Source organism: Poecilia formosa, unplaced genomic scaffold (genome assembly GCF_000485575.1).
Source record: "Poecilia formosa unplaced genomic scaffold, Poecilia_formosa-5.1.2 Scaffold214, whole genome shotgun sequence".
NCBI classification, from domain to species: domain Eukaryota; kingdom Metazoa; phylum Chordata; class Actinopteri; order Cyprinodontiformes; family Poeciliidae; genus Poecilia; species Poecilia formosa.
Genome location: NW_006800153.1, coordinates 771,875 through 785,584, shown reverse-complemented (window position 1 = coordinate 785,584; position 13,710 = coordinate 771,875). Strand labels below are relative to the sequence as shown.

At 39.4% G+C, this 13,710-nt stretch overlaps 2 protein-coding genes across 3 annotated transcripts; one reads left to right on the top strand and one right to left on the bottom strand.

Annotated features, from left to right (window-relative positions):
• Positions 1–3,722: 3,722 nt before the first annotated feature.
• On the top strand, positions 3,723–7,783 carry rwdd (RWD domain containing 4). 2 transcript variants are annotated; one of them, XM_007567890.2, is made up of 8 exons: positions 3,723–3,939; positions 4,287–4,367; positions 5,387–5,496; positions 5,824–5,974; positions 6,264–6,372; positions 7,168–7,217; positions 7,337–7,339; positions 7,415–7,783. In XM_007567890.2, exons 1-8 carry the CDS (start codon positions 3,916–3,918, stop codon positions 7,445–7,447), a joined length of 561 nt encoding a protein of 186 aa, XP_007567952.1. In that variant the 5' UTR covers positions 3,723–3,915; the 3' UTR covers positions 7,448–7,783. The 2 variants fall into 2 exon arrangements, with proteins under 2 accessions (XP_007567952.1, XP_007567953.1); XM_007567891.2 differs by having other exon boundaries at positions 3,725–3,939; positions 6,267–6,372.
• A 2,423-nt stretch (positions 7,784–10,206) lies between these two features.
• On the bottom strand, positions 10,207–13,518 carry ing2 (inhibitor of growth family, member 2). The gene is made up of 2 exons (XM_007567887.2): positions 13,219–13,518; positions 10,207–11,461 (listed from the first exon to the last, which is right to left on the bottom strand). The coding sequence occupies exons 1-2, from the start codon at positions 13,361–13,363 to the stop codon at positions 10,761–10,763; spliced, it is 846 nt and encodes a 281-aa protein (XP_007567949.1). The 5' UTR covers positions 13,364–13,518; the 3' UTR covers positions 10,207–10,760.
• Between the last annotated feature and the right edge of the window lie 192 nt (positions 13,519–13,710).

Genomic DNA, 13,710 nt, shown 5'->3' with positions numbered 1-13,710 from the left:
AGTGAGAGAGATAATCTGTGAAAATATTGCTGTTTAGGCTATGCTAACTAGCCTAAACAGTATCTGCCTTGGCAGATACTGGAGGGGTGTGAGCAGCGCCACATGAGATTGTGACTGCCAGCACCTTCAGGCTCTGATTGGTTGTTTTTAGTTAGCACTGGGAGTACTGTCAGAACATGGTGACAACTTCAACAAATATTTTCTATAAAAGTTACATACTGCAGCTTTAAGACATCTTGTTTTCATGTCCTGCTATCAAGTTTACATTAGATGCCTGAACCAGTTTTTCGATCATCACTTTGGAAATATGTAAAATAACAGTTGTGGATAATTGGTTAATAATAGGCTCTGATCCTTGATGTCACAGATTTGAGTCCTGGCCTGATGACCTCTGCTGCATGTCTTCCTCCTCTCTCATTACACACTTTCCTATCAATTCACTATCTAATATTGGTCACTAGAGCCAATAAAACCTTTAAAAAAATTAATAATAATCATATACCCATGCTAATTAATCATAGTTATCAAATAATGCAGACAAGTTCAGTTTTGCTTAAATAAGATTATCTGGCATTCACTCCTGGTTGACTATGTTGGTACAGTGGACAATCACTTACATTGTATCATTGACTTTACAGCAATCCCTCAAGCTGAGCATGCATGTAGCAATGGTGGAGAGAAAAACTCCCCTTTGACAGGAAGAAACCTCCAGCAGAACCAGAACCAGAATCTGGCTCTTGTGCCATTTGTCACAATTAAGATTGAGAGAACAGAGAATGCACTCAAAAAAGAGTGTATTCTCTGATCAGCACTGATCCAGGAGTACATTCTGTTTTACTCTAATAACCGTAGCACCAAATTAGCCACAAAGTGGCTTTAGAGCAACAAGGTCAATGTCCAAGTATCTAGAAAATCTGTATTCTTCTCTCTAAAAATCTCCTTTCTACTGTAGTCAGGACTTTCTTCAACAAGATGAAATTTTGTTGAAGAAAATTTCATCTTTAGTCACTACAAAGCCCATCTATTCTTTTTATATATATGTGTGTATGAGTTGCTACTAGTAGAACCAGAAAAACCCCAGGGGAAGTTACACGTTCACAAAAAGTTGTAAAACATCTTTCTTCAGATGCCTGACGCTTTTATCTACTGTGCACATGTATGCTCTACATCAATATTTTTTTTTCCAATATTCCTCTCATCTGCCTGTTTTTGCTGTACCTTAATGAAAACAAAAATCAAAAGAGGAAATGTTTACTGTTATTGAAGAAAAAAAAAAACAAGCTTTTGGTGTCCAGAGTGTCTAGATACAGATTTTTTTTAATAGTATAATATAAGTTGCCTTTTTTTCTTCATTGAAGATGGACAGAGCAGGAATCAAGCCAGCAACCCACCGATTACAGGATGAACTCCTGCCACTGTCAACACAATCTTCTTGAAGTTTGGTGCTTCAGTTTCAGATGCTTTTGAAATAGCATCAAACATTAAGAAGACAATTAAAATACATCTAAGGATGCATTAGACAAAATTAACTCACTCTGAAAAGTACTAGGCACCCCTCCAAAAAACTTGGAAGAAGTGCCAGATGTCTGGGTGAATGGATAAAAGTGCTGGTGAAGTCTACTTTGGAGAGACAGCATGATCTGCCAAATGGATGATAGTGATGGCATGGTCAATATCTGCTTATGATAAGAAAAGTCATTAACTTAATGATGCTGTTAATACTAGGAGTATCTGAACTGTGTGGAGCTAACAGGTCTTTAATTGGAACTCTTTTTGACTGAGTATTTGTATGCTGACACTATTGTACTGACAGAGTTGACAGAAGAAGGTGGGTTGCTGAATATGCCTATCATAAAACCATTTTTAACTGCCTTGGTCAGGAGAAAGTCAATTGTATTGAGTTCTAAAGGTGAAGCTGGAGGTTTATGACTGATTTGTAGAGTCAGGAATCATTTCTTTGCTTAGGCCAATTCCTTCTGTAAACCAGATTAAAAATAAAATTACAAACTCTTTTCCGAGATTATTCTAAAGCACGGATGAAAGGACATTTATTGCAATGGATGGAGTGAGGTGATTTGCTAATCAGTCCACCTGAGATGTCAACCAGTGGGGAAGGAGTTTTTGTCATGATTGTCACCTCAAATGAAGCAAAGTTGCAGATTTCTGCAGCTGGAAACAGAACAGGCGAGGTAGTTTAAATTATTGTAGACCATCCTGACTCCCTGGTAGAAATCTGGCAACCTTGGCTCTCTAAGTGATGTATCTCCAGGTCAATGGGTTTGGGATTACAGGAAGAGGAGGAGGAGCAAAGGCACACTGGGAATCTAGAGTTAAGGAGCTGGTTGATGAGGAAGACTGTGAGCAGGGAAGGATAATTGTACATACCATAAATGGGTGGGAAGGGGTTCCACTGAGACTGCATGAAAGAGATGGCAAAGATTTGGAGCACTTCTCAGAGTCAAACAACATCCAGTGTGTTCTCTGATTGAACAGAAAACAGCCATATATGACATTGCTAGAAACTGGTGCCTCTGAAATGGAAAAACAAAGAAATAGTCATTGAATGTTGACCTATTATCTGGTGGACATGCAGAGCAAACTGAATTATTTTAAAGTTGGAAGGTCAGGGCAAATTCAGTTGGTTTGAAATCTCTTGAGTCAAAGCATTATGGGAGGAAAGCATTAAGGAAGTCACTGTTAAAGAAAAGTCAGTTCCAATCTTAAGGAAACTCCATGATCCAACAGAAGAAAGTTCTCTGGTCTTTTGAGACCAAAATGAAGCTTTTTGGTGATCAGACAATGTTTGATGAACATCAAATACAAGCAGAACATCTCCACTGCAAAGATCATCATCATGTCACTGGAACATTTTTTACCAGGTGAAAGGTTTGTAAAGGTAGAAGGTAAAATGAATGCAAAATTTAGAGAAATTCTTATGAACAATTAGTTCCTATCTTCTAATGGAGAACTACAACTTAAGATAATATTTATTTAAAATAAGACAACGAGCCAAGGCGTCCAGCTAAAGCTGTACACAGATGGTTTGAAGACAACAAGGTGGTTGTTCTGGAGTGGCCTAGTCAGAGCCCAGAGTTCAGTCTGACAGAGAATCCATGGCTGAACTCAAAAATAGCTGTTCACAGCTGATCAAACAAAGTGTATTTCATAACAAACATTGTATCCGTTTTATGTCAATGAAACAATTTGTACTTCTTGCTTGAAATCAATTAAATTAATTGCCACGTTTAAAAACAACTTAAATGTCAGCAACTATTTTGAGAAAGTTGCATTGTTGACTTTCAATAATTGTTAAATTTCTGTGCATCAATTAGTCCACTATTTAATTAGTTCTTAAAGATTAAGACAATTTAAACGTTTTTAGTCTGTTTAGTTTCTGTCAGCATTCTTGCTGACAGAACCATGTGAGGAAAAAAGTAGTATTGGAACTGGTCCAAAAGTTAGGCTTTCTGAATGTGACCACTTTAAATTAAAGCTTTTAGCGCCATCTGGTGTCTATGTTTAGGTCATGCAGTTTCAAAGTCGGCCTTTTATCACCAGAAGAACATTTCCAGGATTAGAGGACTAATGTCCCAATAAGATCTAGAGAAACTCATCCATGCATTTATCTTTAGTCGCATTGATTACTGCAACAGTGTTCTCACAGGTCTGAAATAGTGGCGTAAAATCCATTTCTCTATTTTTGTGGTAAAACTCGACGTCCCAGCCATGTGCATTCAACTACGCATGCGTGCGCTGTCATGTGGGACTCCTGATTGCACCCGGCTTGGGAAGTTCTAACATTATCAGTTACGGTTACTAGTGACGGTGTAAAGACTGCAATGTGTTGCTAACTGAATCTATTATAGAGTGAAACTGTGCGCGTGGACCATATGACGTAGAAGCCGAAGGAGCAACATGACAGCTAACGAGGATCAGGAGGTATGAAGCAGCTGGAGGCTAGCTGCTGTTAGCAGCTAGATGCTAAAACTGTACAAATACAGTGGAGCGTCAGAAAGCAAACAGGTTAGCTGTTAGCAAAGCTCTGCTGATTAGAACTAGCCAGAAAAGGTCTACCACAGGACGTTATCACCTTTGTTAATGAAGTTAAGGGCAGATTGCTGCTGGCATTTACCGTAATTCGACATCTACAGAAACATGAGTCGTGTTTCAACATTATTATTCTGCAACATTGTGTTGCTGTTTTGGTAAAAAAAAAAGTCACATTTTCAGATTATCTGCTCTGCTGCAGATATAATATAAAATTCTTGTCCTTTTTTTTCTCCAAGATGGAGCTGGAAGCTCTTCGCTCCATCTATGAAGGAGATGAGTGCTTCAAGGAGATCAGTCCAGTTTCCTTCCAGTTCAGGGTGGGTACCATCCTCTGCTCTGTTCCCTTCACTGGCTCCTGCACTCGCAGCGACTCAAATGTTGTACTTTATAAGCTCTGCAACTTTAGTTCAAGTACTGGCAATAACACCATCAGGTTATTGTTCAGCATGTTTTGATGTATATTTGTTATTGTGCAGCTTTAAGCTTCAAGAAGCAAAAAATGATTAGCAATCTTCACTCATTTATAGTTATATCACCAGCACATAAACAAAACCCTGGTGAAATTTTGTTTTGACTACCTAGTAAGACTATGTGCTGCAGAATAAACAGATTTAGGGGTGCACCAATGACAAATTTCTGGCTGATCATTGACCTTTGAAAAGCCTGACCTGCCGATTTTTTTTTTTTTTTGTCTGAAAAGTAGCTAAATATTTTAGCAAAATCACCAACAGTGGGGTGACTGTTGTTAACCGCAGACCTCAGCTCTGCCTCATGGCAGAGCAGAAGAAAACAGTGGTTGACGTTCAGACCATTGCAGAGAGCAAGAAGAACTGATGGTTAAGATCAGTCTCACACTGACCTCCTAAAATCAAGGAAATCAGGACCAATTTATCGGTTCATCCCTAAATAGATGTTCTTGAAATCATTGTTGTCTTTTCTTAGTAACGGTTGCCTTCAAAGAAAAGTGTAACCATCATTGCTTTGCTTCAAAGTGACCTCACTTGTAAGAAAACTCGTGGTAAGTAAAGAAGAAGACTTCAGGATGTCCAAGAGCGCATCCACCGGTGAAACAAACCATCTCAAACATCAGAACCATGGATTTAGTCCAAATGTTAATATGCATTACATGCAATATGTATACATTTTTAGTTATTTTATTCTTCAGTATACCAACACAATTTGTGAACATAGTGTATATTGGAGTCACGAAATACAACATTTGTTCCAGTGCAGAAACCTTTGGTTAGACAGACAAATCATAGCAAATTTGTTGAAATTTCTATGGTCCATTTCCTGATTATTACCTTTGGCGTTTTGGTTGAATATTGTGTAACAGGTTGGAGACCTTGAGGACACAAAAGCATTTATTCTGGACATCAGCTGGCCGGACAGGTATCCAGAGACGGCTCCACAAATCTCCCTGGATGCCTTTTTCAACAACAGGATGTAAGCTGCAAGCAGTGGGGTTCAGTCAAAGAAAACCGCTTTGATAGTAGTCATGTTCATGTTCCACTATGGAACTGCTCTGAGCAGACCGCAAGAACCAGTTCAACCAGTAGATGGACTGTTGACATCACTCTCTTCTAGTCATACCCACCGGTCAGGGTGCTTCCCTGTCACGCTCACTTCAGATCTTTATTTATGATTTATTTTAAAACCACTCATCATGTTCCTTCCTTGTTCCTACGATCACTACTATCTGTTGGTTTACCACATAAAATCCTAGTAAAGTACTGTAGGAGACGGTCTGCTGTTGTTTGTTTTTGCTAACAGCTCTGCAGAAACGAAGCAGCTCATCCTGTCGAAGCTGGAGCAGCAGGTGGAGGCCAACCTGGGCTCTGCCATGATGTACACTCTGTTTGAGTGGGCAAAGGAGAACCAGGAGGAGCTCATGGAGAACCACAGGCCTGTTGTGAATGCTGTGGTCAGTGTGCTTAAACTTCATCCCTCTGCTGTTTTTCTAAGAGTGACTGCAGCAGGGATTGTGTTCCAGTAAACCTGCTCACTTATTCGAGATGTTTGAGTTTTTTATCCATTTTTTTGAATTGCAAAGGCAGTTTAGGAAGCAGATAACATTTTCCCAACCTTGCTTTTTTGTTGCATAGTTTTTTTGTTTTTGTTTTTTTGTTTTTTTTTTCAAACGTCATATGGTAAGATTCCAAATATAATCTGTTGGGGTTTTATAAAAATAGCACATTAATGTTTGTGTGTAGCAGACCCTGACATCCAACACTGAGGTGACGACTCCCTCTGCAGCAAAGAAGAGAGAAAAGAAGGAACAACTCACAAAAGCACAGAAAAGAAGAATGATCAACAGAACAGGTGGCACATTCACTCATGTTTTATATGGAAATGAATAATAATGCAATGAGTAACTGATGAAAGCTAGTTCTGAGCAACTCTAAAATGATGTAGTGCATAAAAATGTAACTACAGATAAAAATCAGAAAAGTCTGTTGTCCATGTATTCAGTGTTACTGAGTCTGCCTTTACACATCCACAGACTGAAATCTTTACTTTTTTTTGTGAAAAAAACTGGAGAAGTCAGATTGGATGGAAAGAATCTGTTCACATCATTTTTTAGTTCCTGCCACAGATTCTCAGTTGGATTTAGGCAAGTCTGGACTTGGGCTAGGCCGTTCTAACATATATTCACGTTTTGATGTAAACCATCCCAGCTTGAATCGTGGACAGCATCACCGTTCGTTGTCCTGACAACTGCAGTCCCACCTGAGCTGTAGATCTCTGCAGCTGCTTCAGAGCTGCCATGAGTTTATGTAGTAGGTTTGTAAAGTGGCAAAATGCAATTAGTACTGAACTAATGCGGAATAATATTATAACAATGATAATGATACATTCCCACTTCTGCTTATGGTGCATTCAGTGTCAAACAGAAAAAGTGCTATTGCTTTGGAAAGGAAACTGAAGATGATTTTTAAGTTCTGTTTAGAATACATTCAATGTTGGCAAACAAAACAATGTGCATTCAGACTTTTCCCCCGACTCTTAACTGTAGTTTAGGGTTTAAGCTGTACAACCAAGGTAATAGTTATTTTTCACATATTTCCTATGTCTTTATTCTTTAGTCCACTCCTAAAGTATTCTTAATGCTTTCAGACCATAAAGGGGAGCTGCCAAGAGGCTGGAACTGGGTTGATGTGATTAAGGTATATGCAGTACTGTATTTTTCCACTAGATGGCCAAACTGAAGACTTTTTGAGCTCTCATTCATGTTGACTTTTTCCTTTTCTGTTCCTTTTAAAATGACTGCTTGACCAACCTCCAGCATGTAAGTACAACTAGTTTCTTAAGCGATTATATTTTCATAATTGACCTCATTATTTTCCCTCATGTCCATGAACAGCTGAGCAAAACTGGAGGAAAGGATGACGACTAGAGCAGAAGCTGTCACATGCTTGAACTCCAAACTTGCTGCTGATGCAGCTGCAGCTGCGGTTGTGCTGCAGATGATTTCACAATCAGCTGCAGTGGCATGGGACACTCTGCTGCCATAAACTCACCCCATCACTGGTGTTCCTGCTCCGGTCAGCTGAGCAGGCTGTTCGTCCATCAAGGCAGAGCTTCATCTGCTCACACTTGCTGTCACTGCCATGTTTTCAGTCTCGCGTTACTCACTGAACACATTAATGTTGGTTCTAAACTAGTGTTCCGCTGTTACTGTAAGGTGCTGTGTGACTTTCTTAAAGAATTGACATTTTTATGCAACAGAAAATATTACTCATCATTTTCCTGTTTTCTTTATAAATTGTGAATCTGGAAATGTTTATATATATAAATAAACCCACGTTTTGTCAACTGCTTGTTTATTTTTAAAGACAGACTCACTGCTGCTGCAGCTTAGCTTAATAGCATAAAAATGTCTTTTATTGCCCCACACTGGGGAAACTCGGGTGTAACACAGGCATTGAGCTATGCAGGTTCACACAAAAGTTAAAAAAGTTTTAAAAATATATCAAAATTCAGAATTAATATACTGTACAATATAACAAAAAAACAGTGTATAGTTCTCAGAGATGGAAATGGTGTACTCCAACCCAAGAGATGTGGATCTGAGTATAACTTTTTATAAATTTACATAATTTTCATGTGTATTTTATATTAAAAAGTAAACACACTGTTTATAATGCAGTATATCAGTGCAGTGCAGAAACTGAGATGCAATAATAGCAGAAATGTCATTAAAATGAGTAAAACTGCAAATGATTGAACAAATTCCAATAACGTAAACACATTGAGAGCAGTGATGGATCTAGATTGTAGCAGCTGCTGGGAGGGAGGATTTCCGATAACGCTCTTTAGTGCGCCCAGGATGCAGCAGTCTGCCGCTGAAGGAGCTCTCCAGTTCACCAACGGCTTCATGCATGGAGTGGGAGACATCAGTGATGTTAATTTAGACAGCTGTTAAAATACAAATACTACAACACATTTCTCATTAAATCTTCCTAATTTAAAGATTTTAAATCCAACTAATGTAAGTTTTTTGCTTAATGTTTTATCTTTCATAAATTACAACAAAAATTCAGTTTTTGGCAATAAAATTGATTTTGTGGTTGTTGCTTTGTAGAGTGATCAGATGAAATTTGATTTTATTTTAAGAACTCTCCTAGCAGTGGGGAACACGAACTTTATTCAATGTTCTGACATGTTAATGAAAATCAAAACTACAGACAATAACCATTTTATTTGTTCTCCATGATTTCCTTACATTGGAACAGAACAATCCCTGTTGTTTCTCTCCAGGTCATTAATGTAACATTACTTTCTTTTGTTTGACCACTAGTTAACTCACAATCAAAGAAAGAGCAGCTTTTGCTAAAATGCATTAGCTTTAAGTAAGGCTTTCCAGAGATCTTTAGGATAATATCTCTTGAAGCCATTCAACTTTCTGTTTGAGACTAATGCTTGTTTTAATAAATTACAAACTGTTGGTTTGTCTACAACTCATCTTTGCAGGTCGAAGCTTGCAACCCAGCTAAGATCCAGCTTAAAATATATATTAAAACTTATTTTTTTCCATATTATTAAGACTTTAATCAGAACTCTGCTTCTGTTCTCATACAGTAACCCACTAGAATCTACAGCAGAAGATTAGGGCCACTAAAGATAAAGATTTCTGACTTTAATCTTAGATTTTTTTTCAGTGGTTTTAATAGTTTCCTTAAGGATCCACTGATTCTGGGGAGAAGTCCACAACCTCCTTCTGCAACATGACCTCGTTAAACAGAACAAAGTAGATGATGGATTCTGAAGGGTTAAATTAAAACTAATTTGAACTAAAACCGTTTCTTGTGCATTCTGGTCTGTCTGGTTCTGCTGGAGGTTTTCTTCCTGTTAAGCCTCCCACGGTCTTTGGAGTAGTGTGGCAAAACATTATGGTCGGACAGCAGGGAAGGTTGTACGTCAGACCATTAGTTTCCGGGACACACAAAAAACAACCTCGAAACGCATAGAGAAAAAAAACTAGAAGGGTCCAAATTAAGACCACGGGAGGATTGCTCCATGCATGCTCTGTAGGAGGGATTGCTGAAAACTCAACACAAAGCAAGTGATTGTTGTCACTGTGTTATTCCTGAAGGAATGAATGCTGCAGGTCAACGACTCAAAGCTTTACTGGGTTTCCTTAGAAACTTTAACTAATTTGAATAATAAATTGAGCGTAATATACTGTTTGATAAGTATTAATTGAAATGCATGTATGACTGAATTGAAATTATTTAAATTCAGTCAATTGAAAAAATGACTTGTAAAGTTCCACATTTGCTGTGAATTGATGCTATATGGATAACTAAATTGAAACCGAGCATATGGCATAGAAGTAAAAAAAAAAAAAAACTTACAGTATGAAAGTAATATTTATTCTTTCACCGGTCAAAGAATTTGCAATATGATTAAAATGTCAAAATTCCCTGAAAACATTTATCTCTTAAAGTTTTAAAAGCAAATGGGAACCTCATCAAATTCTCAGTATTGAAACTACAGAGAAATTATTTCTTATCGAAAGATTAACAAAATTGTATTTAAGTTACAAGTCATAAGAGGAGACTGATTCCAACATGCATCAGCAGCACAGCTTTAGTACTCTAGGAGAATGGTTCCTCTGGGATTTTTCCCAGCAAATGAAAAGTGAATGGTAAGTTAGTGACCACTGATTGTTTTAATGGGTATAAAACAAAAATACATAATGGTGAAAACACAAACAACTTAATATCAATCTCCCATCAACAATCTTTTCCCAAATGAAATTCTGAGTCTCTGATGAACATACTTAACTTTTAAGCCTATCTTTTAGATTTCAATGTATGAGGAGAGTTCAACACAGATTCTGATCAGGTAGAACTTATTAAAAATCCTCAAAGAAAAAATCCGGCCAAAATTTAAGAATAACTGGATTATCTTTCTTCACAGGAATAGTCCAGAGCAACAAGGTTTAAGTAAGTCTAAGGAAGCTTTCATTGTCTTCATACTTTATTCAAATTAAAACAAATCTTGAATCTAAAATAAATCTTATAAACAGCAATTGTGTGGAAGAGGGCAACTTCATATAAAGCCGCTTGGCTCCCAGCAGCCTGCAGGAACCAGTTCATTAATCCAAGTTCTTGATTTCTAAGTGCTGCAGCTAATTATTCATTTGTGCTCCTGAAGCAGAACCTGTTCTTTCCTCAGGATGGAGACGAGTTCCAGGTGAGTCACTACCTGGACCTGCGATCTTTTCTGTTCTTGTCCAGGCTTTTGTCCATTGTCTTTTCATTGTCTCCTCTGCATTTGGGACAGTACCATTTTCCCTTGGGCTTGTAGGTGAGACCCACACAAGAGAAGTGGAACCACTCAATGTGGCACTGGTCGTTATCGCAGCCGATCATCTCCCCGTAAGAGACCTGCTCACACAGACAGTAGGTGGGCTCATTGGGGTCGATGGTGAAGTCCACTGGCGAGGCATCTCGCTCCTGCTTGGATTTGCGTTTTTTCTTCTTTGAAGACTTAGACTTCTTTTCTCGTGGTGGGGGCAGGGGCAGTTCATCCACGGAATCATCCACCAGGGAGCCGTTAGCAGACAGGTGGGTGGAGTCGCGGCTCTCACTGTTCCGCTGGCGTCTTGGGCGCCGGTTGGAGGTACGTTCAGGGGCCGGGGACTCCTGGATGCTGGACCGTCGCTCCGTGGTGAGCCGCTCGGCTTCGCTGGGCTCTTGGAGGCAGAGTGAGTGAGAGTCCATCTGGCGGGAACGGTTTTCCACCAGCTCGGTCATTTGAGTCACTACGTGGATTTTCTCATCTCCCAGCTCCTGGCTGAGGATCAGTGCCCTCTGCAGCTGGATCTGCAGCCGCTTTCTCTGAGCCGAGTCCTGTTCACCTTTGTATTTCTCAAACACTTCATCCACCTCCTTCAGCACCTCTGCAAAAGACAAGTATACAAATTAATGTGAATGTTTGAACATCTTACCAGGTTTACAGTTGTTTATTAGGGATTAGGCCTTTTCTAGCCAAAACAAAGAAATTTGAAACAATAACAATAAAATGTATCCTAGGAAATTTAGCTCAATGGGACAAATCCCAGATGGACTACTGAAGGGAAATGTGAATCAAGCAGAACTGCATAGAAGAGCAATAGTACCTAGTACCTCCTGAGCCATGAAGGTCACAGTTAGCTACATGGGTCTTGCCAAGTAAGGAGGGCGTTTATTTTTGCAACAATACTCAACCTCCAAAATCTGAATTTACAGAATAACTATGCACACCTTTCATTCCATTAAAACACCTTTGTTATCACCCTAGACTAAATTAAAACTAAGTTTTCAGTTGTTCTAAAATGTAAATTTCCGTATGCAGATATTTCATTCACAGTTCAGTAAATATTCTAGAGGCAACATTAGACACAGAGGTCTTCATTGGTCCCCATATGAAGTGGGACCCTGGGAGTCAACAGATGGAAGAATAGTTTCAGGGGATTTTCTCTAGATTCATCCACACACGGGACAACCAGGAGCTGGACTTTACCAGTAAGAACGGTCAAATAAGAAAAGAAGGAGGGCTGAACCGCAATGAATTCCCTGCCTACAGGAAATGACGGCACCCAGATGCTGTGAGGGGGTGGGGGGATGTTTAGGAGAGCCTGTCCTGCTCTGCGGTTCATAGAAGGAGCAAACGGAGAAGAGAGTTGGAAATGTTCAAGTCCCCGAAGATTTATAAGCCATCACAATCAATCCGGTGTGTTGGTATCCGTCCCGACACGCGCCGTTTGGGGACGTTTCTGTGTAGAGTCTGCTCGGCACCCTGCCTGGACTCAAAGCAACAATGACGACTGAGGTTCTGTTTCCTGTAATGTGTGCTTTGTATTCACCAGTCTGCAGTGATGAAGCAACACCTTAGCCATGTTGGCCCTCCCTGTCTCGTTGTTATTGAAATTAAGAGCCTAATGTTTCGCAGCAAATAAGAAGCGCACTAGCGGTTGCCCCTACATAGACTTAAGGACCAGATCACATGATGAAGACTGTAGATTGTAGTAAATACCGTCATAGAAGAGATTACGCTGGGAAATTAATACATTCATAAGCATCACACCCGTCTACAGTGTGTGTTTCTAACTTCGGCATTACTTGAAACATCAAAGCTATATTTTTTTATACACATTTTAAGTTTAAACGTTGTTTTCAGTGATAATCTTCCCGGTAGCTTTATGGCGTTCAGGATTACGGATTTCTACTTAGAAAGTTTGTATTTTTCGATTACACAGCCGTGATTCCTGCAATATACTTGAGCCGATTTTGCAACTGACGAAAGGTGTTTCTAGATAAATATAGCTCCTTCTCGTAGCTTTTATATGTGCGAGCCGCGATAAAGGAATGTTAAATACCGTCTCCAGTTTATGAGGTCTGGTGTAGCACAGCAATGGGACACAAACATATTCCCGCTGGCGGATTTGGTGCTTGTTTCTGAAGCATTTGCTTCGTGGTGTGTGTTTGGCCACATCTAACGCAAAACAGTACTGTTTATCAGAGTGGGGAGAAGCAAGGACGGCAAGCTTCTCACAAAATGGGAACGCAAGGTTCGCGCCTGCTCCTCCATTTCAACAAACCTTTCCACTCAGCTGTCAATGCTTCCCGATTCTACCCCCGTAACTGGACCAAAAGCGAAAACATGCAGACACGGTACCTTGATACTTTGCATCAATTTCTCGAAGCAGAGAAACATTTCTTTGTATGTCCAGAGGCAGGGACTCCACACATTCCAGGTAATCCTCCACATAGTTGACTAGTTGCTGCGACTTGTCCGCATTCTGATAATGATGGCCTAACATCGTCTCTGCGATGCATAGAAGCGCCAAACACACCTGAGCAAACTACAAAGATGTGTTGTAAAAAAAAAAAAATGCTTGGCGACTTTGCAGCTTGTAGGGCAGTTCCAAGCAGCAATTCACTTCAAACAAAACTCACACAACTACGCATGCGCAGAAATTTTCCTTTTATGGTATTGCACAGCTTCCTCTTACTGCTGTCGTCACTAAAGGCGGGGCTTTAGAGCTGGAAGTTCTCGATGGGATTGTTCCTAAAAACACGACATCCTACTTACTTTAAAGGGATCTACGATTAGTTAGTTATAAAAATAGACCTTATTTGGGAAATACAAGGTCTATTTTTATAATAT